The following is a 26063-nucleotide window of genomic DNA, read 5'->3' as shown; positions in this document are numbered from 1 at the left end:
TTTCTTATCTCTCCTTGCTATTCTTTGGAACTCTGCAGTCAGATGCTTATATCTTTCCTTTTCTCCTTTGCTTTTCACTTCTCCTCTTTTCACAGCTATTTGTAAGGCCTCCCCAGACAGCTTTTTTGCATTTCTTTTCCATGGGGATGGTCTTGATCCCTGTCTCCTGTACAATGTCACGAACCTCCGTCCATAGTTCATCAGGCACTCTATCTATCAGATCTAGTCCCTTAAATCTATTTCTCACTTCCACTGTATAATCATAAGGGATTTGATTTAGGTCAGAAATATCAATAACCTCAGATATGCAGATGACACCACCCTTATGGCAGAAAGTGAAGAGGAACTCAAAAGCCTCTTGATGAAAGTGAAAGAGGAGCGTGAAAAAGTTGGCTTAAAGCTCAACATTCAGAAAACGAAGATCATGGCATCTGGTCCCATCACTTCATGGGAAATAGATGGGGAAACAGTGGAAACAGTGTTAGACTTTATTTTTCTGGGCTCCAAAATCACTGCAGATGGTGACTGCAGCCATGAAATTAAAAGATGCTTACTCCTTGGAAGGAAAATTATGACAAACCTAGATAGCATATTCAAAAGCAAAGACATTACTTTGCCAACAAAGGTCTGTCTAGTCAAGGCTATGGTTTTTCCTGTGGTCATGTATGGATGTGAGAGTTGGACTGTGAAGAAGGCTGAGTGCCAAAGAATTGATGCTTTTGAACTGTGGTGTTGGAGAAGACTCTTGGGAGTCCCTTGGACTGCAAGGAGATCCAACCAGTCCATTCTGAAGGAGATCAGCCCTGGGATTTCTTTGGAAGGAATGATGCTAAAGCTGAAACTCCAGTACTTTGGCCACCTCATGCGAAGAGTTGACTCATTGGAAAAGACTGATCCTGGGAGGGATTGGGGGCAAGAGGAGAAGGGGATGACAGAGGATGAGATGGCTGGATGGCATCACTGACTCGATGGACGTGAGTCTGAGTGAACTCCGGGAGTTGGTGATGGACAGGGAGGCCTCATGTGCTGCGATTCATGGGGTCGCAAAGAGTCAGACACAACTAAGTGACTGATCTGATCTGATATGATCTGAATGGTCTAGTGGTTTTTCCTACTTTCTTCAATTTAAGTCTGAATTTCACAATAAGGAGTTCATGATCTGAGCCACAGTCAGCTCCCGGTCTTGGTTTTGCTGACTGTATAGAGCTTCTCCATCTTTGGCTGCAAAGAATATAATCAATCTAATTTCAGTGTTGACCATCTGGTTATGTCCATGTGTAGAGTCTTCTCCTGTGTTGTTGGAAGAGGGTGCTTGCTATGACCACTGCGTTCTCTTCACAAAACTCTATTAGTCTTTGCCCTGCTTCATTCCATATTCCAAGGCCAAATTTGCCTGTTACTCCAGGTGTTTCTTGACTTCCAACTTTTGCATTCCAGTCCCCTATAATGAAAAGGACATCTTTTTTGGGTGTTAGTTCTAAAAGGTCTTGTAGGTCTTCATAGAACTGTTCAACTTCAGCTTTTTCAGCGTTACTGGTTGGGGCATAGACTTGGGTTACTGTGATATTGAATGGTTTGCCTTGGAAACAAACAGAGATCATTCTGTCGTTTTTGAGATTGCATCCAAGTACTGCATTTCTGACTCTTTTGTTGACCATGATGGCTACTCCAGTTCTTCTAAGGGATTCCTGCCCACAGTAGTAGATATAACGGTCATATGAGTTAAATTCACCCATTCCAGTCCATTTTAGTTCGCTGATTCCTAGAATGTCAGTGTTCACGCTTGTCATCTCCTGTTTGACCACTTCCAATTTGCTTTGATTCATGGACCTAACATTCCAGGTTCCTATGCAATATTCCTAAGCATCGGACCTTGCTTCTATCACCAGTCACATCCACAACTGGGTATTGTTTTTGCTTTGGCTCCGTCCCTTCATTTTTTCTGGAGTTATTTCTTCACTGATCTCCAGTAGCATATAGCAGGTCAGGAGAGGTGGCAGTGAGGAGATACCCCTCGTCCAATGTGAGAAACCCAAGTAAGATGGTAGGTGTTGCGAGAGGGCATCAGAGGGCAGACACACTGAAACCATAATCACAGAAAACTAGTCAATCTAATTACACGGACCACAGCCTTGTCTAACTCAATGAAACTAAGCCATGCTGTGTGGGGCAACCCAAGATGGGCGGTTCATGGTGGAGAGATCTGACAGAATGTGGTCCACTGGAGAAGGGAATGGCAAACCACTTCAGTATTCTTGCCTTGAGAACCCCACGAACAGTATGAAACACACACAAGACCTCTCCAGTCCCAGGTTTCGAACCACTTCTTCATTTATTGGCTAAAGCAAGTTAGCCCAGGTTCAAAGAGTGGGGAAATAGACTTTACCTCTTGATTGGAGTTGTAAAGTCACATCCCAAAGCGTATGGAAAATGGGGGGAAAAGAGTGCTGAAGCATTTTTGCAACCATTCTACCACACTCCATGATGGGGAATATTGGAGAAACAGAAAGTTGCTGCAGGAATAGAGGGTGAGGGAAGCAGTTTTTTGAGATGAGGTAGTGGCTCCAGTGGTAAAGAATCCACCTGCAATGCAGACCTGGGTTTGATCCCTGGGTTGGGAAGATACCCTGGAAGAGGGCATAGCAACCCACTTCAGTATTCTTGCCTGGAGAATCCCCATGGACAGAAGAGCCTGGCGGGCTACAGTCCTTGGGGTTGCAAAGAGTTGGACACGACTGAGGAACTAAGCACAGCACAGAAAGGAGTCAGATTGTGCAGGCCTTGAGAGGCACAACAAACTCTGAACATTAATTTATATATGGTATGAAGTATATGATTAACATTAAATGTTCAAGGGCCCTTCCTCCCTTACTTTCCATCTCATAGAAAACTTTGAAATGATTGTAAAGTCCACATGTTTTAAGAAGGTGAAAGATTTATACAATCTAAAGAGAAACCAGAATATTGGCCCTTTTGTTTCTAGATGTGTCCCAAAGCAGGGACTGTTTTCTTTCAAGTGACTAGGATTCTGGTCAGAAAATAGTCAATAAAAGCTTATTACTGAATAAATTAAAAGTACCTGAAATTATTAAGTTAATGATTAGTGGACTAAGTCCCTTAATGCTTTAGAAATAAATTATCCACTTTGTAGAAGCAAATCCATTATGTAGAGAAGCACAGAAGTTAAATTGATCTGCCTAGGTCTTTTTCCTGGAAAGAACCAGAGATGACAGAGCTTTAAATAGAGTATTCATCCAAGGTTTCACTTATAACTTCCCCATAGGTTGTGTAGTGCTTGCCAGTCACAGTAGGCTTGTCCAATTGTCAAATGCAGCCAACATCTGCACAAGGGTGGATGCATGAATGAAAAAAACATAGTAAGCTATCAGCATGGGGTGTGTTAAAAGTGGTCTTATATTTTTCATCCTTCTAGTACCACTTGCTGGGCAGAAACTACATTTATAAGGTATGAGTCTGCAAGGATTCTTCCAGAGCAGAGCAGTGGCCCGGGGAGATGAGCTAGTCGGTAGAACGTTAGGTAGGAGAATCTGGCTCCATGTGGTGAAAGTACGTAGAGATTGTTTTTAGAAATTAGGTTGGAGATCCTGAGGGATATCTGCTATAAAACACTAATAAAAGATGAAATGCTTTTCAATAAATAAATTAGCCTGTGCAAAAAAAGATTTCTTCTGAGACCAGGTGGAGAAGGCAATGGCAACCCACTCCAGTACTCTCACCTGGAAAATCCCATGGGCAGAGGAGCCTGGTGGGCTGCAGTCCATGGAGTCGCTAAGACTCAGACATAACTGAGCAACTTCACTTTCACTCTTCCTTTCATGCATTGGAGAATGAAATGGCAACCCACTCCAGTGTTCTTGCCTAGAGAATCCCAGGGACGGCGGAGCCTGGTGGGCTGCCGTCTATGGGGTCGCACAGAGTCAGACACAACTGAAGTGACTTAGCAGCAGCAGCAGCTGAGACCAGGAATAATGTGGGAATCTGAGTCCAGAGAGATGAGTAAGCTGGGACATACACACTCCTGGGTGGCCAACTGCTTGTATATTCCTGGGGAAGGGGGCAGATGGGTTGGGACAGGATGGAGACCAAGCTCAGGAAGGAGAGTTATAGCAGACACCCGCGTAAAGCTGGGACCCAGGAAGGAGTCAATACCAGAAAGGGGTGCAGAAATCTCACAGAGGCCAACAGCAAGAAAACCTTTTTGTCTTGGCATTAACTAAGGGTAGGAAGAACTCTTCCCTGAGAACTCATGGCCACTAGCCTAATTTTCCATGGGTTTAATTGGCAACCCACTGCAGGACTCTTGTCTGGAAAATCCCATGGATGGACAGAGGAGCCTGGTAGGCTACAGTCCATGGGGTAACAGAGAGTTGGACACGACTGAGTGACTTCACTTTTTTCTTTCTGTAAGGATGAATTAATACCATTTGTACAAATTCCCTGTCCCCTCCCCCACACCCAGGAACAGAAACCCAACAGCTGCAAAGCTGAGAATTTTAATATAAAGCAGGTGAAAATCAGTAATGCCCCCATACCTGATGAAAACAAACACAAATCTCCAGGAAAATTTACAATCAATAAGATTCTGAATAATTTCAATAAAGGTCTAATGAAAAACTCACAAGAATGATGAAAAATATGGGAAAAGTCAGCAGAAACAACATCTACAGAAAGTACTGGATTATTGGAACTATAAGAAACACAACATAATGGTGTTTAATATGTTGAAATAAATAAAACAATTAAAGACATAAGTATAGTTGAAACCATAAAAAATTCAAAGCTTTTTTTTTTTTTTAAAGAACCAAATGCAACAATTAAATTTAAAAACTCAGTGAAGTCCCTATTTTTCAGTGGGACATGGTAGTAGCCAGCAGGCACTATTAGAGCAGGAAAAAAAAAAATTATAAATAAATTTTCTTTGAAGACCCCGGAGATATTTGGATGCAATGACTAGCTTACCTAAAATTTTAAAGAAAGAGCCCTCCCTAGGTGAGCTGGCTATGTTCTTCCCCTGGGACATTTTCCAAGCATGACAACTGATGACTGGCATTGCCAAAGACAGTGGTATTTCTACAAGGGGAGAGGCTCCAGCAGATCTTTTGACAGCCACTGGGGTGGCGTGATGGCCTGGATGGAGAAGCACTCTCGGATGCATGACCAGTTCCCCTGACAGGGCATCTGCTGAGTACACTGGCTGCACAGAAGGGTAGAAGTCTGGGGTGAAAAGACAAGGTGAAACCTCTCATGGTCTTACTTTGCTTGAGAAGCTAAATTTTCAGAAAGATGAGCCCACAAGAAACACATGCCAGGTTTCCTTCTGCTGACATGTCAAATGCCAGTGGCAATGAGTATAAGGAAAGTGGTAACCTAACCCCAGCTCAGCTCAGGACTCATCTGGGCTGAAGTGATCGGTCTCCATCCTATCTACTAGGTAGGAGGCAAGGCTGCCTAAAGAAAGACAGCGTTGACTTCAGCCTTGGTTCTTTTATATAGAATCTCTGGCATGCAGTATTTAAAAATTGTGGGACATGTGAGGAGGCAGAAAAATGTGACCTCTTCTCAAAAGAAAAAAATAAGTAGATCCACAGATGATCCAAATATAGGACTAAGCAGACAAGGACTTTAAAACAATTATAATATTTATAAAAATAGAGGAAGTGGGCAAAACATGAAAAAGGGAGTATTTAAATAGATGACTAGAAATTAAAGAATCAAATGAACATTCCAGAGGTGAAATGTATTAATACCTGATATTACATGGATTTAACAGCAGAAAGTACCTTCAATATGGTAGGATTAGTGAACTTAAAAGATAGTTGATAGAAAAGAAGCTAAGCAGAAGTAACCTGAACACTCTTACTATATAATCCAGTAATCATGCTCCATGGTATTTACCCCAAATGAGTTGAAAACTTTTGTTCACATAAAACCCTGCACACAGATGGTTATAACAGTTTTATTCATAATTGTCCAAACCAGAAGCAACCAGTATGCCCTTCAATAGGTGAATGGATAAACAAACTGTGGTGCATCTGTACAATGGGATATTATTCAGCAATAAAAAGAATAGAGCTATGAAGCCTTGAAAAGTCATAGAGGAAACTTAAATGCATGTGAAGTGAAAAAAAAAAACAGTCTGAAAAGTCTGTGTACTATAGTGATTCCAACTATAGAATTTTGGAAAAGGCAAAACTATCGAGACAAAGATCATGGATGCAGGGGTCTGGAGGTGGAGGAAAAGGGAGGGATAAATAAGCGGAACATGGGGTTTTTAGGGCAGTGAAACTGTTCTTTATGATACTGTAGTGACGGTCACATCACACACATTGTTAAAAGGTCCGGGAAACCCTAATGTGAATTGTGGACTTTAGTTGATAATCACATGTAACAATATTGGTTCATCAGTTGCAAAAAAACAAACCACACTGATGCAGGATGTTAATAAGAGGGGATATATATATACATATATGTACAATAATACATATAATTTTGGCTGTACTGGGTGGCATGTGGATCTTAATTCCCAGACCAGGGATGGAACCCACACTCCCTGCAGTGAAAGTGTTGAGTCTTAGCCACTGGGCCACCAGGGAAATCTCTCCAGATAACTTTAAATTGCATTGTGCATGCACTGAAAATGTTCAAGAGTAAAGACAATGAAGATAAAGAATGTAAAACTTCCAAACTAGTACAGGAGGAAAAATGAAGTAAAAGAAAAAAAAATTTAGCCAATCAAAAAGTGAGAAAAAAAGAAGCATGAAAGAAACCAAGAGAAGAAAATAACATTATAGAAGTCTTCATGTTTTAAGAATCATAAGTTACACAGGAAATAAACTTGCCTGTAAAAAGAGACTACCAAATTAAAAGAAAACTACCCCCCCCCAACCCAGGTTTATTTTGCTTACAAAACATAAATATGTAGACAGAGGTACCTAATTTGATATCACAGAAAAGAGATTTTAAGGCAAAAGCATTAGCAATAAGGATGTTAGTACACGACCAAAAAGTTCAACCCACCAGAAAGTCAAAATTCTAAAATTTATTCATCGAAAAAGATAGCCTCAAAATGTATAAAATAAAAATGGATAAAACAGGGGAATTTGACAAATTCATTACAGTGAGAGAATTCAAAACACTTCTCTCAATTACTGACAGATCAGGCAGATAAAAGTTAGTAAAGAGATGGAAGATTTGAATACAATTAACAAACAACTTAAAGGACATATATTGAAAAATAACTATTAGAAAATAGACATTCTTCTTAAGCATACTTGGCACATTTAAAGTATTGGCTATACCTAGACACAAGTCTCAAAAACTTCTGAGACTAGGTAATAAGTTTACATTTGTTAGGGATTAGTTTCCTACAGTGTGTAACACACTCAGTGGCTTACATTAAGACTATCTTCTCACAGTTCAGGAGGCCAGAGGTCCAAATTCAGTTACTAATCCAAAGACTGGGCCCTGTATCTTCCAGAACTAGGGGAGAATCTATTCCCAGCTCCTAAGAACACTGGGTGGCCGATGGCACTCCTTGGCTCGTGGCTGCATTATTCTAATCTCGGGGTCACATGCTCGGGGTCACACTACTTTCTCCTCTTCTGGTTGTGTGTGTGCTCAGTCGTGTCCAACTCTGTGACCCCATGGATTACAGCCTGCCAGGCTCGTCTGTCCATGGAATTTTCCAGGCAAGAATACTAGAGTGGGCTGCCATCTCCTACTTCAGTAATCTTTCTCTGCTACTCTCTTATTACGAATATTGTGATTCCATTTAGGGTCCATCTGGATATCCTAAGAAAATCTCATCTCAAGATCCCTAACTTAACCATACCTGCCCCTTTTCCATATAAGGTAACACTTACAGATACAGGGATTAAGACCTGATATCTTTGGGTACCATTCTTTATCATACACTCACTCCTTGGAAGACAAACCTAGACAGCGTATTAAAAAGCAGAGACACCACTTTGCCAACAAATGTCTGTGTAATCAAAAAGTGTTACTTGCTCAGTCCCGCCTGACTCCAGATGTGAGAGTTGGACCACAAAGAAGGCTGAGTGCCGAAGAATTGATGCTTTTGAATTGTGCTGCAGACGACTCTTAAGATTCCCTTGGACAGCAATGAGATCAAACCAGTCAATCCTAAAGGAAATCAACCCTGAATATTCATTGGAAGGACTGACGCTAAAGCTGAAGCTCCAATACTTTAGCCACCTGGTGGGAAGAGCTGACTCACTAGAAAAAGACCCTGATGCTGGGAAAGATTGAAGGCAAAAGGAGAAGGAGGCAGCAGAGGATGGGATGGTTAGACAGCATCACCAGCTCAATGGACATGATTTGAGCAAACTCCGGGAGTAGTGGAAGACACAGGAGCCTGGCGTGCTGCAGTCCATGGGGTCACAATGAACTGGACATGCCTTAACATATATATATATGTTGAAGCTATACAGGCTGGATTCTTATGCTAGGCTGGATTCTGAGCAGTTTAAAATATTAATTTGTGCTCAAAACAATCTATGAGCTAGGCACTATTATTCCCATTTTTCAGAACACAAAACTGAAGTGGAGAAAGGTTAAAACTATGTCATATTCACATGTTCTTTGATTACAGTGCAATTATTTAGAAATCAACAACAAAAGATTTAACTTTTTATTTTGAAATAACTTGAGATTTACAGAAAATTTGCAAAATAGCACAAAGAATTTCCATTTGCCTTTTGCTTAGATTCTCTAAATGTTAACATACTAATGCATTTGCTTTATCATTTTCTGTATACATATTTTTTCTGAATCTTTTTCGATTAAGTTGCATATATAATGTCCCATTATCCATAGATGCTCTAGTGTGTATTTTCTAAAAAGCAAGAACTTTTTCTTAAGTAACCATAGTACAATGATCAAACTCAGGAAATTAACATTGATATAATGCTATTATCTAATCTTCAGACTACTCAAATCTCACAAATTGTCTCAAAATTATCCTTTGTAGAAGAAAAAAAAATTTTTTTTTCAACCAGAATCCAACCCAAGATCATGTCTTTTGCATGTTTCTTTTGTCTTCTTTAATCTGAAAGTTTTGACAAGTATAAGGTGGCAAAGTATAAGAAAGGCAAAGTGTTTTTTGTAAAGCTAAATTTATTCAATTTAAATGACTATTTTTTATTCTGAGATTATGCTCTTCCTATTTTAAGGGTACTAAAGTTTCTTTACTTCTATATGATGATGCCAGTGGCAGATGGTGATTTGGGTTTTTCTGGGTTTTTTTTTCTTTCCAATGTCCTTGGCTGGCAAGTTTAAAAGCTAGAAACACTTTTAAATATGCCAATTAAAATGGCTGTTTGTTTTGTTTTGTTTTGCAAATTTCCTGGTGCTTAAAACTCAGAATCTGGGAACCACAGCCTAGGTAAAGATCCGCCTTCTTGCATATTCCACAACACTGAATTAATTTCTTAGCAAGTTCTCCAAACAAGTTAGGTATGTAACAGGATAAAAGTCTTAATATATATTAAACCAGTGCAAAAATGGCCTTAATTTCAAGCACCAAAGAAATACATTTTCAATCAACATCACAGTTATATCATCTTTCATTACAACTAATTGTATCAGTACCTATAGGGTAGCTATTTAAAAGTGTAATACCACTTCCCTAATATCATCACTGCCCTAGGAGTGGCCTGGTGTCATTCACGTGAGCGGTATTGGTGCGGTGCAGAAACAAAGATCCTGGGGTCCAAGAAGGCCACCTTCCTGGGTCAGGGTTTTAGCAGCACTGGAAGGCCTGCCCATTGGTGTACATTTTGACCTGTTTACCTTTAGAAATCATACCACAGAGCACTCAGTGTTTACATACATTTAAACTGAGAAGACGTCTGTATTAGAGGAAAGCATATTTTAGTGGGCATCATGTGTCAAAAATAACTCCATTATTTTTACGTCATTAGCTACCCTTGTGAAAGGAAAGTTCTACATAAATGTACAAATATACTTTTAGAAAACCTTACAGTGTGCTCTGCAGATTGCATGTGTCTTCCCATATCAATGAATCCCCACTCCCTTAAAAAGTTAAAAACAAAACCAAAAAAAAAAGTAGCTGGGCATTTTAAAAAAAGTACATTTCAGCGCAAATACAAGAATCATCATCACCGGCATTTTCGACCAGATGAAACTGTTTAGCCTTATGTCTGACTCTTTATCATTCACTGATTTGCTATAATCATGTTCCTTCTATTAATAGTAAGCAGTTCTTGCTAATGTTAGTTCTATATCCATTTGATATGAGCATTTATGTTAAACTTCAAAATAACTCCCGGTGGCATCCAGAACATATGTCAGGAACTTCTGAAAGCAACCTCTGTTTTCCTCCTAATTATGACAACATTTAGCTTTATCAGTAACTGTGAATAAGCATGACAACTGAAGATTTGGAACTGGTGGGTGCCTTGCAGCAGACACGCTTAGGCTGGCGCATCTGCCGAGTTCCTTGAAGGTGTTACCATGCTCAGTTCTTCTTCATTTTTTTAAAATAGCGAGCCCGGAGGGATTTGTTCACATTCATGACTATTTTAAAATACAACCAGGAAGGCAGGAGTGAGGTTACTGAGGCCTAGGGAAAGAAACGAAGAGATATGCAATTAAGGCCTGCAATCTGAATTCATTCGACATATAGGATCTTATGTCTTACTATATTACTATTTTATTTATAGATAGATTTAAGAGTTCTTGGATGTACAGTGGAGAACATGGAGGCCTTGCTAGTAAGTCTAAACAATGTATATATGCTAATGTATCACATACTAATTTTGTGACTCGAAGGGAAAGAAAACCCCAAACCAAAGTACTAATTTGGGACTTAAAAATCGACATACCATAAGATAATGGATGAAGTATCCACTGGTCCGGGATTGCACGCCAATGGTTTTAATGGCACACTTCACAAACTTCTCCGAAGAGGGCTTATCCAAAGTTGGCTTTCCGATTTTAGCCAGTTTGGTTGCAACAAAGAAGGGCAGGACACTCTAGAAAGGCAATATACCCCACAAAAAACATGCCATTGGTTAGCAAGGCCATAAACTCAGAATTCACTGTGATGCTTGATTGCTCTTAACAGCAGAAACATTCTGAAAAAGTATAACATTTGTATCTTTAGAGAGAGACAGAAGAAAAAAAGAAGCAGCTATCTAAAGCTACCTTGATAGAAGAAATGACTGCATAAAACAAGTTTAAAAAACAAAACAAAACAAAATCTATCACTTCCCTGGTGGCGCAGTGGATAAGGATCCACCTGCCAATGCAGCGGACACAGAAAGCTACAGAGCAACGAAGCCCGTGAACCATAACTACTGAGTCTGCACGGTAGAGCCTGGGAGCTGCAACTACCAGCCCACACGCTGTGACCGCTGAAGTCCAAGCGCCTAGAGCCTGTGCTCCACGAGAGGAGCCACAGCAGTGAGAAGCCTGGATGCTGCAATGAAGAGGAGCCCCTGCTCACCGCAAGTAGAGAAAGCCCGAGCGTGGCAATGAAGACCTAGCACAAATAAATAAATAAAACAAATATCAAAAAAAACAAAAAGCCTTCCCTAAAAAAAAGAAAAATTTCTTCATTGCCGTGCGCATCCACATCCACGGGGTCACAAAGAGGCGGATGCGACCGAGCGACTGAACTGAACTGACCGATCAATACAACAGAGTTCGAGACTAGAGAAAGTTAAAAAATAAGCAGAAACACACTTTTTTGGGTCTTTAAAAAGAATCATTATACAAATCTAGAGCAGAGATTTGGAATAGGATGCTTTCTACTCTGATTAAACAGCATGGTTACAGAACCACCACACAGGAGGTTTTTGACATTTTATGCCCCTATAGAGATAATATTAACTTTCTCCCTACTTTAAGCTTGTTCTATCAGCTTTGGCCCATCTAAAATAAAAAGACATTTCACACTCTCAGCTTTGGGCTACCCACTTTTCTCCCCTAGTTTCTTACCATTCTGCTTCTGAGTTTTATGAACTTTGCTGTTGATGAGCTAGGACCACCATCTGTCTTTGTGTTTTTCCTTTTTGCTTTGTTGTGGGGGAGACAGGATAACATTATGGAAACAGCTCGGGCAACTAATAGACACTTGACAGCACTAGTGTGGGATGACAAACCTGGACGTTACCTTTCAGGAGAATTAATTTTTTATTACTATTCATTATTTAGGGGAATTCGTTCTTTCTGATGCTTGCTATATTTTAGATATGCTTCAACACAGAACGCAAGGAAACCCTACTACAATGACTCTTGAGTCATGACACAAGAGGTCCCTTCTATACTTTGAAATTACTTGGGCATGCTTGTATACCAAGGAGTGAATGTACTCTCTTTATCTGAAATGTGTGAAAGGAAAGGGTATGAATTGCAATGAAACTTCTATTAAGGAAGGGGATCTATTTCAGCACATGGTGGTCAAAATCAAAAACGTCATTACTAAAGGCAGAGACAAAACTGAAATGTGCTCCCGTCTCGAGATCTTCTTCCTGCTAAGAGCGGGGAGTCCCCATATCTGTCTTTTGTTATTTTTTCGTCACTCCCAAGTATGAGTCACCCTCCTTAACAGGTGACCCGAAACTGCAACCCACCTAACAGAACCGTGAAGCCAAGGGCCTAACCACTGTCCTTCTCCAGCTTTTTCTTACTCCCTGCCATCACAAACCTGACACTGAGCAAACTAACTTCCCAAAGTGCTTCAGTACCTGGGCCAACTCTGACCAGGTGACTTTTTGGTGTTTGACAGTTTGTTTACTGGAATTCGGTTTCCTTGGTGGCTCAGATGGTAAAGAATCCGCTTGCAGTGCAGGAGGCCTAGGTTCGATCCCTGGATCGGGAAGACCCCCTGGAGAAGGGAATGGCTACCCACTGCAGTATTCTTGCCTGGAGAATTCCATGGACAGAGGAGCCTGGTGCACCATAGTCCATGGGGTCACAAAGAGTCGGACACAACTGAGTGATTAACACACACACTTACTGAAATTATTACTTTACACTTATTCTTCACTTAAAAAGCATTTTTTGGGGGGTCAAACAGATCCTTATTTTTAACACCATGTTGCTAGAAGGATCCAGTATATGACAGTACAAACCAAAGAGAGATCTCAGGCTAACACACCGTATGAAATGCAGAGCTCAGGAGGCTCTGACAATGGGTAGGGAAAGAAAGCTTGTTCATCAAGCTGAGCAGCAAACAGCAGCGAGAATGTATGCATGTACTCTGACTCAATAATGAAGAACCTCAAGCAAATGCCGTCACACCTCTGTGCCTTGGGTTTCTTGGTTACAAAAAAGGAAAGATTAAAAAACAAAAACAAAAAACCTTTCTCATATACAGATCACAAACCTATCAAGAGTGAAGTTTCGAGCCTCTCAGTATAAAGGTGGTCCACTAATGATACGTTCCAATTACATTATCCTATTCTAATCCTCCTGGCCTCCCTCCTCTTGGGGCAGCGTAAATAAGACTGTTCTGATCTTAAATTAAGTCGCACTGCCTGGGTGAACCACTTGATGGTGCCAAATGTTAACTCATCGTCCAGTTACAGCTCCAGCTTGTCTGGAGGAGGTCCTGGCTCTGGAGGTGGGGACAAGAGACACACATTCTACTCTGGGAAGGGTATTTATTTCTACAAAGGTTTAAAATGGAAGCAGTTCACATGGCCTAGCAGAGGATGGAAAGGATTCGGAGATGGGAGTTTGTCAGGTAAACGAATAAGTGAAGAACATTTTGGGTAATGGAAACAGCAGGAGCAAAGAAAAGGAGACACAGGGCGCAGGACGTTCTCAGGGACCTGCAACAATTCACTACGTCCACACAGGGAAAGGCACGAAGTGGTGGCAGGAGGAAGGCTAAAGAGTACAGCAAACGAAGTCCAGTCACCGATGGTATGGATTTCCAGAGCGGAAGTTCTGTGATGGCACGGTCTTATTCACCATTATATGCTTAGCCACTGCCAGTGCCGCACATGTGTTAAGAGTGCCAAGAATATCTACTGAATGAATCAGCAGCAGAGCTCTCGGGACAGCCCTGAATATACTACTGGGGTCCCTTTCTACTGCTGCAGTCCAGAAAATTAATGACACCAGAAAGCTGACAACATGATATGAGATTTTAAACCACAACTTTAGATATTCTGACACTTAAGATTATCTATCTATCTATCTAAACAAAAGCAAACGTATAGCTTTTGCTATAGCTCACCTAGAGTTTCTAAAGCAGTATTTCAAATCACATAACAGTTTCCCTGGTGGCTCAGATGGTAAAGAATCTGCCTGCAATGCGGGAGACCTGGGTTTGATCCCTGGTTTAGGAAGATCCCCTGGAGGAGATCATGGGAGTCCACTCCAGTATTCTTGCCTGGGGAATTCCATGGACAGAGGAGCCTGGCGGGCTTTAGTCCACGGGGTCCCAAAGAATCGGACACAACAGAGTGACTAAGCATAGGACAGTATAAGGAAATACCTAAAGGAAGTCAACCCTGACTATTCACTGGAAGGACTGATGCTGAAGCTGAAGCTCCAATACTTTGGCCACCTGATGAGAAAAGCTGACTCACTGGAAAAAAACCCTGATGCTGGGAAAGATTGAAGGTAGGAGGAGAAGGGGATGACAGAGGATGAGCTGGATGGATGGCATCACTGGCTCAATGGGCATGAGTTTGAGTAAACTCCAGGAGATAGTGAAGGATGAAGGACAGGGAAGCCTGGCGTGCTGCAGTCCACAGGGTCGCAAAGAGTTGGACATGACTTAGTGACTGAACAACTACAAGGAAATATCTTATAGGTCAAAATGTCATCTAAACAGTTAAACTAAAACCCAATAAATGATCATTAATCCACCTTTCCTGTCTTTCCTGTCTATGCAAGGAAACATTATAGTGAACAGGTCAAGAAGATACCCATACTTTCATAGGAAGTATTTTGGGCAGAACACAACAAATTTTAAAAGTTGCTTAAGCTCAACAATTTGCTGTGATAAATACAGTCAGCCTGGAAACAGCTTGACCCTTGACAGCTATAGATGCAGGCACATGCCCTGGTCTTTACACCAAAAATCATTAACTAGGCCATAAAGCAAAACTGTTGATGTTTCACCCTTGCATCAGCCTATTTAAAAAAAAAAAAATCCCTGGAGATAAATTTTATATCCTTTTACCTCACCCATTGAGTAGCCTGCTGAGGTATCTGGTCTTTAGGGAACAGCTTAGGGGGGGCCCTCGATTCAGAACTGGAAGTTTAAATACAACTTAATGTCATAGAATAGGAGAAAGATGGATGACCAGCTCTGCACGGCAAGTGTTCAAGAATCAAACACCAAACCTTCTAACTTCACAAGGTAGTGATCTTTCATGTCGTCATCTATGTCCCGAACATGCCTTCTCAAATTTAAAGATGATTACAACAACCCCCAACTATGCTTTGGGAAACAAGGATCCAGAGAACACCAGGCTCCAGTCTGTTTGTACAATATGGAATTCTCAATATGGGGTCTGATCTGTCTTTTATGAGCATTACGTTTACCAGGGAAGTCGGCACACATTCTCAAGGCAGAGGCTGCAGCTCCTAGGAGGCGTTTCAGGGAATCTCTTCCCTTAAGTCTGTATACTCATCCTCCATCGCAGGTCTGATATCCTCCAGAAAATCTGAATGATCACATACCTAGATCCTAGTTTTGGAAAGGAAAGTGAAGTCGCTCGGTCGTGTCTGACTCTTTGCAATTCCATGGACTGCAGCCTGCCAGGCTCCTCTGTCCATGGGATTCTCCAGGCAAGTATACTGGAGTGGGTTGCAATTTCCTTCTCCAGGGGATCTTCCTGACCGAGGGATCGAACCCAGGTCTCCCGCATTGCAGGCAGACTCTTTGCTGTCTGAGATTGGGCTATTTCACTTGCAGACCATGAGATAAGCATTTTCACCAAAGGGCCCTTGATTATCTCATTGGCAGAAACAAATCCTTGGACTTTCTAGAAAATGTTAGGAAAAAGGAATCATTCTGATGGTGCAGAGATCCCTGATTCCACGCCAATGAGCAAAGGCCCCACAGTAACATTAGCTACAAAGGACCTAAGCACAAAAGAAAGGAGTTGAAGTGTTGTGCTCTGCACAAAGATGATCCTTGATCAACACTGGCTGGCTGATAATCTTACAAATGACCTACTTCCATATATGTGGAATTTGTACATTAAAATGCAGAGAACCAAAGGACAAACAGTGTAATCTCACCCAAAAAAAGCATGTATTCAACAACAAGCGCTTCCTAAGCACCTACTAGAACACTGATTTAGGCCCTCGGAATTCAGTTATGAACAAAGACAGAATCCCTGACCTTACTGAGCTTACATCTTAGTTGGGGGAAGGCCTGGTGCGTAGAATCCACAAACAGACGGTAAAAGAATGTCTAAGACTGGCAAGTGAGGATAAAAAAGGAAGAAGGGAAATAAACCTGAGTGAAGGATGGAGGTGATGGGGCTGTTACTGCAGGTGATCAAGAAGGGCCCTCTGTGATATGGTAACATATATGTGATCATATCACATATAAACAAAGATTACAATGAAGGGAGAGAGCGAGCCAAAAGGATACCTGGATAAAGAGCCCTAGACTGGAAGAACAGCAAGTGCAAAGGTCCTGAGTGTGCTTGGAGTGTCTGAGGAACTGCAAGGAGGTTATACAGAAATAGCAGGGGTGGGGGCAAGCTAATGTGAAATGCTTGCAATCAGAACAAGGTAGGTCATAAGAACTCATGATTTTACTCTGAAAGAGATGAAAAACCACAGGACAATTTTGAGCAGAGGAGTACAACGACCTGGATTATGCTTTGAACAGATCACTCTGCAGGAGCGGACTGTGGGGCTGGCAGGGGAGGGAGTGGGGAGGCCACACAGGAAGAGACTGCAAAAGGCCCAGCCAAGAGGTCATGGCGGCTCCGGCTAGCAGCAGGGGTGGGTCATGAGAAGTGGTCAGGTAGTGGACGTGTTTACAGGATCAACTCAAGTCAGGAGGATTTCCTGATGGATGGAATTTCGGGTGTAAAAGAGAGAATAAGCTAGATACAAGGGGCAGAACATCAGCTCTGAAATCAATAGACCTGGATTCAAATTCCACTTGATCACTTACTAGTCGTGAGATTTTGAGCAAAATATTGAGCTTTTTTTTTGAGGTTTCTTTCTTGGGGTATACAGCATCTTCCTTATTGCATTATTACAAGGATTAAATAAAACATTGTCAGTTAGAAAGTGTGGGACTTGAACTCTCGTATGTATTAGCAATTATTTTCCAAGTTTTCTAATATTTATATTTTTCATAATGGATTTAGAAAGAAAAACTTAGCTAACATTTAATATCCTGTAAGAGGTATAAGAACACCATTTGCTATAGAAAAATGACTCTGATAACCACCTGGATATCTGAGTCCTTTATGGATACAGATTTAATGTGTTTAAAGAAGGGCTTCCCTGGTGACTCAGGCAGTAAAGACTCTGTCTACAATGTGGGAGACCTGGGTTCAATTCCTGGGTCAGGAAGATCCTCTGGAGAAGGGAATGGCATCCCACTCCAGTATTCTTGCCTGGAGAATTCCATGGACAGAGGAACCTGGCAGGCTACAGTTCATGGTGTCGCAAAGAGTTGGACACAACTGAGCGACTAACACTATCACTAAAGGACACTTTGGGTTTTTAGTTCTTGTGGTGCAACGTTACTAAAAAGGCCAAGGAAAAACAGCCATGATCACTGACAAAAATAAGGATTCACCTAGTTGGAAGGGGTCTGCGTCCAAAGATCCCAACGGGACTAATTTTATTATTCTTAAAGATATTTCTCAAAGTTGGTACAGTTGACCAGATATACCTATCTCCTGTGAGAATCTTTCTGCTGCTTCATTGTTCTCTGTATTTAGACTCCATTTGCACTAAAGACATACACCATTGCCTTCTTTTATTGTCATTGGCAATTAACAAGAAGAATGTATGAGGACTTACATTTTCATTCCCAACACCTATTTCTCCACGTTGAGCTTTCTAGCTCGTTGAAGCCTCGTAGATCTGTCTGATTACGCTAAGCAATAAAATGCTTTAACAAAATATACACAAAGAATATCTTCTTTCATTAACAAAATAAACTGGAACCTTGTTTGCTCCCTCACTTCAATTTGTCTGACTTGTTTTCTAAATTTATTCTAAAAACTATGTTTTTTAAAGAATTAGCAAAATTGCCAACTCTCATCACCGAGGAGAAACAAAGAACTGGAAGGCAGGATTCTAAGAGAATGGAGCCCTGAGATTTTCTCCATTATTATAAGTTCACATTTAAATGGAGCATTCTTTTGTAATTTCGTGCTAAGTGCGACAAGCCCCCCCTTCGTTTTTAGGCCAGACCGGCTGAAACCTACACCTACCTTCTTCGGGTCTGGATGGTCTCCACCTGCATCCTCACCTTTCCTCTGGTAAAGAGTCAGGTAAACTAAACCTGGGCTTCCCTGGTGGCTCAGATGGTAAAGAATCCGCCTGCAGTGAGGGAGACCCTGGTTCGATCCTTGGGTCGGGAAGATTCCCCTGGAGAAGGGAATGGCAACCCACTCCAGTATTCTTGGCTGGGAAATCCCATGGACAGAGGAAACTATAGGATCGCAAAGAGTCGGACGTGACTGAGCAACTGACTTTCCCTTTCAAACTAAACCTAATGGGTGGCTTCAGTTAGCAAATGATCCCCGTGTTGAGAACATTTCCAGAGACCTGGCTTTCCAGCTCCAAGCAAGAAGACTATGGTGCAGGATAACACCCCAGGGAGAAGCACGGGGGCCTGGCAGAAAGAGCACAGACCTAGGCGTTACTCAAACCCATGCGACCAATCCGGAGGGGGAAATTCCTAAATTCCCTATACCTCCCCCATGCCCCCAACACAGCATCCTCCTTTAGAGTCTTCATAGAATGGACAACTATGTGAAACCATCTCATTCATGTGTGTGTTTGCTTGCTTATTGTCTGTCTCCTTCCCACTAAATATAAACTCTGCCACAGCAGGGACTCCATCTGTCTTTTTGCCATGGCAGCCCCACCTCCCCAGCAGTTCCCTCTCAGTATTTTGAGAGTAATATTATGAGAAAGAGTTCCCTGATGGCCTAATGGTTAGGATTTGGGGCTTTCACTGCCATGGCCCGGGTTCAGTTTCTGGTCGGGGAATTCAGATCCCATAAGCCACGCAGCTCAGCCAAGATGAGAGATACTATGAGATCAAAAATTAGAACGCAGGTGGTAGGTTAGATAAGAATACTACATCAATGTTAATGGTAAAGTTGGTAACTGTATTGTGATTAGTTATTAAGGGTATCCTTATTCTTTGAAAATACATTGAAGGATCTGGAGGTAAAGAAACATGATACATGCAGCTCACCTCTCAATGATAAAACAAATGGAACAAAATATTAACCACAAGTGAATCTGCATAAAGAATACTGGGGTGTTCTTTGTACTATTCTTACAAGCTTTCTACAGATTTGAAATTACTTCCAAGGTGAAAAACACACACACAAGAAAGCCTGTGAAAGTTTTACAGAATAAGTGTTCAAGAAGTACAGTTTAAGGATGTCATCTTAGTTTCAGCTCTTTCTTACTTGCTTGGCGTTAAGAGATGGAGCCTGGTACTGGGGCCCACCAACTGGCCAGTTAGATCACTTATGACTTTGTCCTCTGAAAGAGTTAAGTATAATTTTGACTGGGATTTAGTTATAGGGTAATAATGAGAACAGATCATTCTTACTGACAGAGCAACTTTCAATGAGATTTACAAGAATGTATTTCTTAGCCTCTATTCTAACGTCAACAGAGTCAAAATGCACCTCTAAGATGTTTCTTATCACTTGTTGTTGCTATTGTTTGTGTTTCCAGGAAATGCTTTGCCAAATCTATTGGCAAATCTGAATTCATGAAGGAAATGTTAAATGCTCTTACAAAATTATAGGAAAGAAGTTGAAGGAAAGATGAGGAGAGCAAAGCAAAGAAAAAAAAATATAACAAAGGAATGAATAGAAAACAATTCAGAATCTGAAAAACATTCTCTCTCCCTCTCTCCAAAGAGCAATCTGTCATATTTCCACGTGGACACAGACCTAGAAAGCGAACTTGTCTTCTAAAGATTAGAAGAAATGGAAATGTGACATCATAGCATTAGCCTGGAAACCCTCTAGATAGAGAATTTGAAAATTCAAGACCAGAGGCCTATGTGAGCAACAGAAGAAGCTCAAAAGGCCTTAAAAACAGAGGACCGTGTATCACCACACATAGCCATGCACAGCCAGGGTCCTGCATGAGGCCAGCAGAAGGCAGCTCTCTGGTGTGCACCACACTACAGGTGCCATAACAGAGACAGACAGGATAAAAAGCCCCAGTACACTGGATACAGTGTATCCAAGAAAACACTGGTTGGGAGGGGATAGGGGGAGTTTGGGGCCAGAGAGTATCAGACACAGATATGTAATAAGAAATGAGAGAGGGGCTTCCCTGGTGGCTCAGGGGTAAAGACTCCACCTGCCAATGCAGGAGACACAGGTTCCACCCGCGGACCGGGAAGGTCCTGCATGCCGCCGAGCAACTAAGCCCATGCACCGCAACGATACAGCCTGTGCTCCAGCGCCCAGGAGCTGCACCGACTGAGCCCATGGGCTGCAATTACTGGAGTGCGAATGCTCTAGAGCCCATGTTCCGCAGCGAGAGAGCAGCCCCTGCTCACCACAGCGAGAGAGAAGCCCGCACATCAGCAGAGACCCAGGACAGCCAAATAAATCCATTTTTCAAAAAAGAAAGAAAGAAGACAGCAAAAGGTTTCCCAGGTGAAGTGAGGCCGAAGCCCTGAAAGATGGGCAGGGAGAAGGTGTGAAGAGGAGACTGGCAGAGGAGTGGGGGTGAGGGCGTGCCGGCAGCGGAGGAGCCAGTCACGGGCACCGCTGAGCGCACAGCACATGACAGACGTGACAGGGTCCGCTCTGGCTGGAATTCAGGGTGGGATGATGGAGCGGTCAGAGGCGATGGCCTCATGGGGTCTGAATCCAACCCTGAACTTGATGGGCAGCCACCGGAGGACTCTGAAGGAAGGCTACACATCCCGGTTGTTTTGAATCAGATCACCCAGGAAACGGGACGTGGGAAGGAGTGGAAGGGCAACCAGCTGATGAATACTCCTCACCTGAAAGACTGCCCAGACCACACACCACCAGAGAAAAACCAATACTCTGTAACGGAGCTGCATTTAGACCGGATTTTTTTTTCTTATCCCTTCGGTCAGAGTTAACATGAGAGTCTCTTCTACTTCAGCATTCTGATGTGTTCATGCAGAAATGACTACTTTTCCTCACAAACATTGCGGTTTTTGGTTTTTCACCAAGTTCACCCTAAGTCTAAACTTTGAGTGAATTCTCATGAAGGAACACAGGGATCAATGAAATCACATCATTGATAATTCATCTTTAGGAAAAAGAAACGTGTATCAAAGTAAAATATTTCCGAAACAAATGCTAATGTGTTTCTATAGTAGCTGCTGGTCACAACAGATCAACAGGCAGTGAATATGCAGAAAAGATCTTTGAGGGAAATCAGACCTGGAAATAAGAGAAGAAACAGCCTTGTCTGTTGACGGAATTTTGGAAATTGCTCGTCTGCGCTGACAAGGCCTAAGACTGCCTTTTGTCAGTGAAACACTTGGCAGCTTCTGGTCACACTGCCTCCAGGTCACTCACCAATGGACCTTTAAGATTCCTACTGCGTCTCCATAGTGTTTAAAAATTATTAGTTAATAGCTTGAATATAATTGATTCATCAGAATGAGAAGATGGCATGACACAGTGTGGCACATGAGGCCTGACCTCCCCGAGTGTTTTACTGATCTCCTGTTACCAAAATACAACACATTCTGTGTAGCAGGTTCAGACTATTAGCATTAAAATAACTGGTGTCAAGAGACGGGGAAGTGGGGAGCATATAGTAGCGCCATATAAAATTCAGGAATCTTAAAAACCCTGACCTCCCAGGGTACCCTGTATTCATGGGGAGCTGCAGACTGGAATAACACCAAAGAACTATATATGGAAGGATCCCTTCAAAGGATCCCTCGAGGGAGACATTTAGAGGAACAGGCTCTAAACTGACCCTGGAAGATGAGGAAATATTTACCCTAAAGATATCCGGGAGGAAATGGAACTAAGCAGTCCAGCACCTTCTGCCTGACCAGATGGATCCAAAGAACCTTCCTGCAAAGCAGGAGACATAGGAGACGTGGGTTCAATCCCTGGGTGAGGAAGACCCCCTGGAGGAGGTCATGGCAGCACACTCTAGGACTCCTGCCTGGAGAAGTCCATGGACAGAGGAGCCGCGCAGGCTCCAGCCCGTAGGGTCACAAAGAGTCGGACACGAATGAGTGACTAACACTGAGATCATTAGGAGATGCTGTGAAACACACAGAGACATGAAGTGCCTAGCACAGTGCCTGAAAAGTATTCCCTCTAACATTAGCTATTTGTATTGTGATTGATCATCTGGGGCTTCAGGGTACAAAAAGGAAAATACTAGGCTCACAGAATGGAAAGCCATAATGAAGACTGGGTGTGTGAGGAGGTGGGCGCAGGCCGTGGGCAGGAGCAGGAATGAGATAAGGATTGCAATCTCCCAAGACATTGATAAAAATGTGGCTAACCACGGAAATACTGTGAGCCTTCATTTCTTTGTGTTGAGTGATAGCTGATTTGAGACTGATACCCATAAAAGCCCCTTCACTGGATTCGTTTTGTATTTTCACAGCATTGTATCTGTTAGCTACATAATAAAATCAAAGGTCTCTCTAAAAATTAAGTCAAAATAGATCAAAGGCCTAAATATTAGAGCTAAAACTGTAAAACTCTTAGAGGAAAACATAAAGGGGAAAATCAACTATACTTCAATAAAATTTTTTTTAAAAAACCCAGCTGAAAAGCCTCATTGATTTGGCAATGGTTTCTTGGCTAGGACACCAAGAGCACAGGTAACAGGAATGAAAAATAAGTTGGACTGCATCAAACTTTAACACTTTTGAGCATCAAAGGAGACTACCCATAGAGTGAACAGGTAACCCACAGACTGGGAGAAAATGTTTGTAAACCATATATCTAATAAAGGGTTAATGTCCAGAATATATCTAGAAATCCTACAATTCAAAAATAAAAAAGCAAACAACCTAATGAAATAATGGGTGGAGAACTTGGATACTTCTCCAAAGAAGATAGACAAATGGCCAGTACACACTTGAAAAGATGCTCAACATCATTAATCCTTAAGGAAATGCAAATCAAAATCAAAACCACAATGTGATACCACTCCATACACATAAGCATCAGCTCAGATCAGTCGCTCAGTCTTGTCTGAATCTGTGACCCCATGGACTATAGCCTGCCAGGCTCCTCTGTCCATGGAATTCTCCAGGCAATAGTACTGGAGTGAGTTGCCATTTCCTCCACCAGAGGATCTTCTGGACCCAGGGATCGAACCCATGTCTCTTGCGTCTCCTGCATTGGCAGGCAGATTCCTTACCACGGTGCCATCTGGGAAGCACTCATAAGAATGGCTATTATTAAAAACAAACAAAAAGAAAATACCAAATATTGGTGAGGATGTGGAGAAATTGGAACCCTTATACATTGCTGGTAGGAATATAAAATAGGGCAGCTATTATACTGTGGAAAACAGGAAGGTGATTCTTCCAAAAAAGAATTATCATATGATCCAGCAATTGCATCTGTGTACATATCCAAAAGAACTGAAAGCAGGGTCTCAAAGAGATGGGTGTAAACCCACGTTCAAAGCAGCATTATTCACAGCAGCCAAGAGGTGGAAGCACCCCAATGTCCATCAACAGATGAATGGATAAACACACGTGACATATAGCAGTAACAGAATTACATTAAGCCTTAAAAAGGAAATTCTGACACATGCTATAACATGGATGAACCCTAAAGACATGTTAAGTGAAATAAGCCAGTCACAAAAAGACAAATACTGTAGGATTCCACTCCTATCAAGTGCCTGGTGTAGTCAAATTCAGAGACAAGGAGAATGGTGGTTGTCAGAGGCTGGGGGAGGGTAAATGGAAAGTGACTGTTTAAAGGATACAAAGTTTCAGTTTTGGACAACTGCAAAAAATCCTGGAGATGGAAGGTAGTGATGGTTGTAGACAATGTGAATGTACTTCACGACACTGAACTGAATACTTAAAAGCTACAGAAATGGTGTTTTTGGTGTATATGTTACCACAATTTTAAAAAAGTAAAAAAATCACTACCATACCTATATCAACCTGGTAAATGCAGTCATCCTCACTTTAGTAAAAAGTTAGCTTTATTCAGCACTTTCCTCTCCTATCATTAATAAACAGTGGCACTCCTTGCATACTTGGCAGCTAAGAGATACTGATGGTCTAATTCTTTCAAAATAAAATCATAAGCACTTACAATTACTATGCACCAACTGTTTATGCTGCATAGTTCTACTTTAGGGTTCATTGATTTAAAATTCTAGACAATAACTGTTTTAAATCTAGACTTAAGGGCATAAAGGAAAAGAAACCATCTCTTTAATGGTGTGCTAACGTCACATTCACTTACCTAGGAATGTGATTTTCTTTCGTTGCCAAGACAGCAACAGTTGCTGTGGAAACCACACAAAAACAGGGATACTTAACTGAAACGAACTCTACTCACCTGCACAAAGATGCCCTTGCTCTTATATTCCTCATGGAGGCATTGAGAGAAGAAATCTACAAAAGCCTGGGAGGGGGTGGGAGTAAGAACACACACATTACATCAATCGGCCTGATCTGTAGCCATGGAAACAAAAATAATCAACTAACCATTTAACACTATAATTTCTAATCATTCTTTTCACTTCAAATGAAGAGACCTTAAAAAAAAAAAAAACCCTCAAAACCTCACGTTTTCTTTATTTGCCACTTAATTAAGTATTCTTTCACCAAATATAATATCTAATTCTGATTGAACTGGAAAAGGCTCTTCTTATCTTTTCTGTTTTCAGAAAATTACTTTCCAAGAAAAAAAACCCTCTTATTATATAACAAAGGATACGTTCCTCTTCCCCACCTGCCATTCGAACAGAAACACAGGATGAATTCTGTTCAAGTCTGTTCTATGGGGATTTTGTTGTCAGTAAAGAGAAGAAAAGAGCAAGCATTCTCTTTGTCCTTTGGGATGGCAAGATCCAAGAAGTGCAGAGATGAACGTGACAGCCCATCTTCTTCCAACAGAACAACTCTAAATCTATTTGTAAAATATACCATTTTTTCAAATGTGGACTCAATCTCAGGCTTGAAATGTATCAATGATGACTCTACTAGAGTCCCTGTTAATAATATTAATAGTCTTGTGCCTGTGGAGCAGAACAGGCAAGAAGAAGTTTACCAATCACTTCAAGAAACATGGTGTTCATTTTAAACATGCCTACTGTGTGTTTCAGAGATATAGAAAGCAGGTAGATTCCAGGGTGGGGGGTGGGGCCAAACTTTTCAGTTTTTCCAGGGGCTGAAAGGCAAGGGAAAAGAGGGCAGGTATTTTGCTCTTTTTTACCCCCTGCACAGTGCAAGTTCTTACTGTGCATTTTATTTTGCTCATTTTCCCCTAAAAGCAGCATCTCAGTGGTCACCTTTACTTCAGAGATGTATCCTATGCTTCAACAATGTATTTGAGAATCATGCTATTGACCTGCAGGCAGTATAAAATGCATTCTAAATCACTACTGTCCTGGTAGCAGTGTGAAGAGGTGAATGGTGGTGTGGTATAGAATTATGGAATCTTACAGAGAGCTCTGGAAATTCTTATCTCACTTCAGAAGTGGCAGTAAATATCTCTGAATTTTGAATAATGTTGCCAAACATTCACAGTTTCGCGTCTATGTTGTGTCTGCTATGCTTACCTATGTGCTGACTAGCTGCAATCCTGCTATTCAGTTCTGCGGACTTGGCACTCAAGCTGTATGCTGAGTCATTC

At 41.6% G+C, this 26063-nt stretch overlaps 1 protein-coding gene across 1 annotated transcript in view; it reads right to left on the bottom strand.

Moving 5' to 3' along the window:
* Positions 1-8657: 8657 nt before the first annotated feature.
* Positions 8658-26063, bottom strand: part of HSD17B12 (hydroxysteroid 17-beta dehydrogenase 12) — a 177798-nt gene continuing 160392 nt past the window's right edge. Inside the window, exons 9-11 of the mRNA XM_019975274.2 lie at positions 24765-24830; positions 10887-11036; positions 8658-10624 (exon numbers count right to left, since the gene is read on the bottom strand). Of these exons, the coding sequence (XP_019830833.1) occupies positions 10520-10624; positions 10887-11036; positions 24765-24830 (321 nt within the window). The 3' untranslated portion in view covers positions 8658-10519. The remainder of the gene's footprint in view (positions 10625-10886; positions 11037-24764; positions 24831-26063) is intronic.

The sequence above is a fragment of the Bos indicus genome, chromosome 15, assembly GCF_029378745.1.
Source record: "Bos indicus isolate NIAB-ARS_2022 breed Sahiwal x Tharparkar chromosome 15, NIAB-ARS_B.indTharparkar_mat_pri_1.0, whole genome shotgun sequence".
NCBI classification, from domain to species: Eukaryota; Metazoa; Chordata; class Mammalia; order Artiodactyla; family Bovidae; genus Bos; species Bos indicus.
This window is presented reverse-complemented; position numbering and strand designations above follow the sequence as displayed.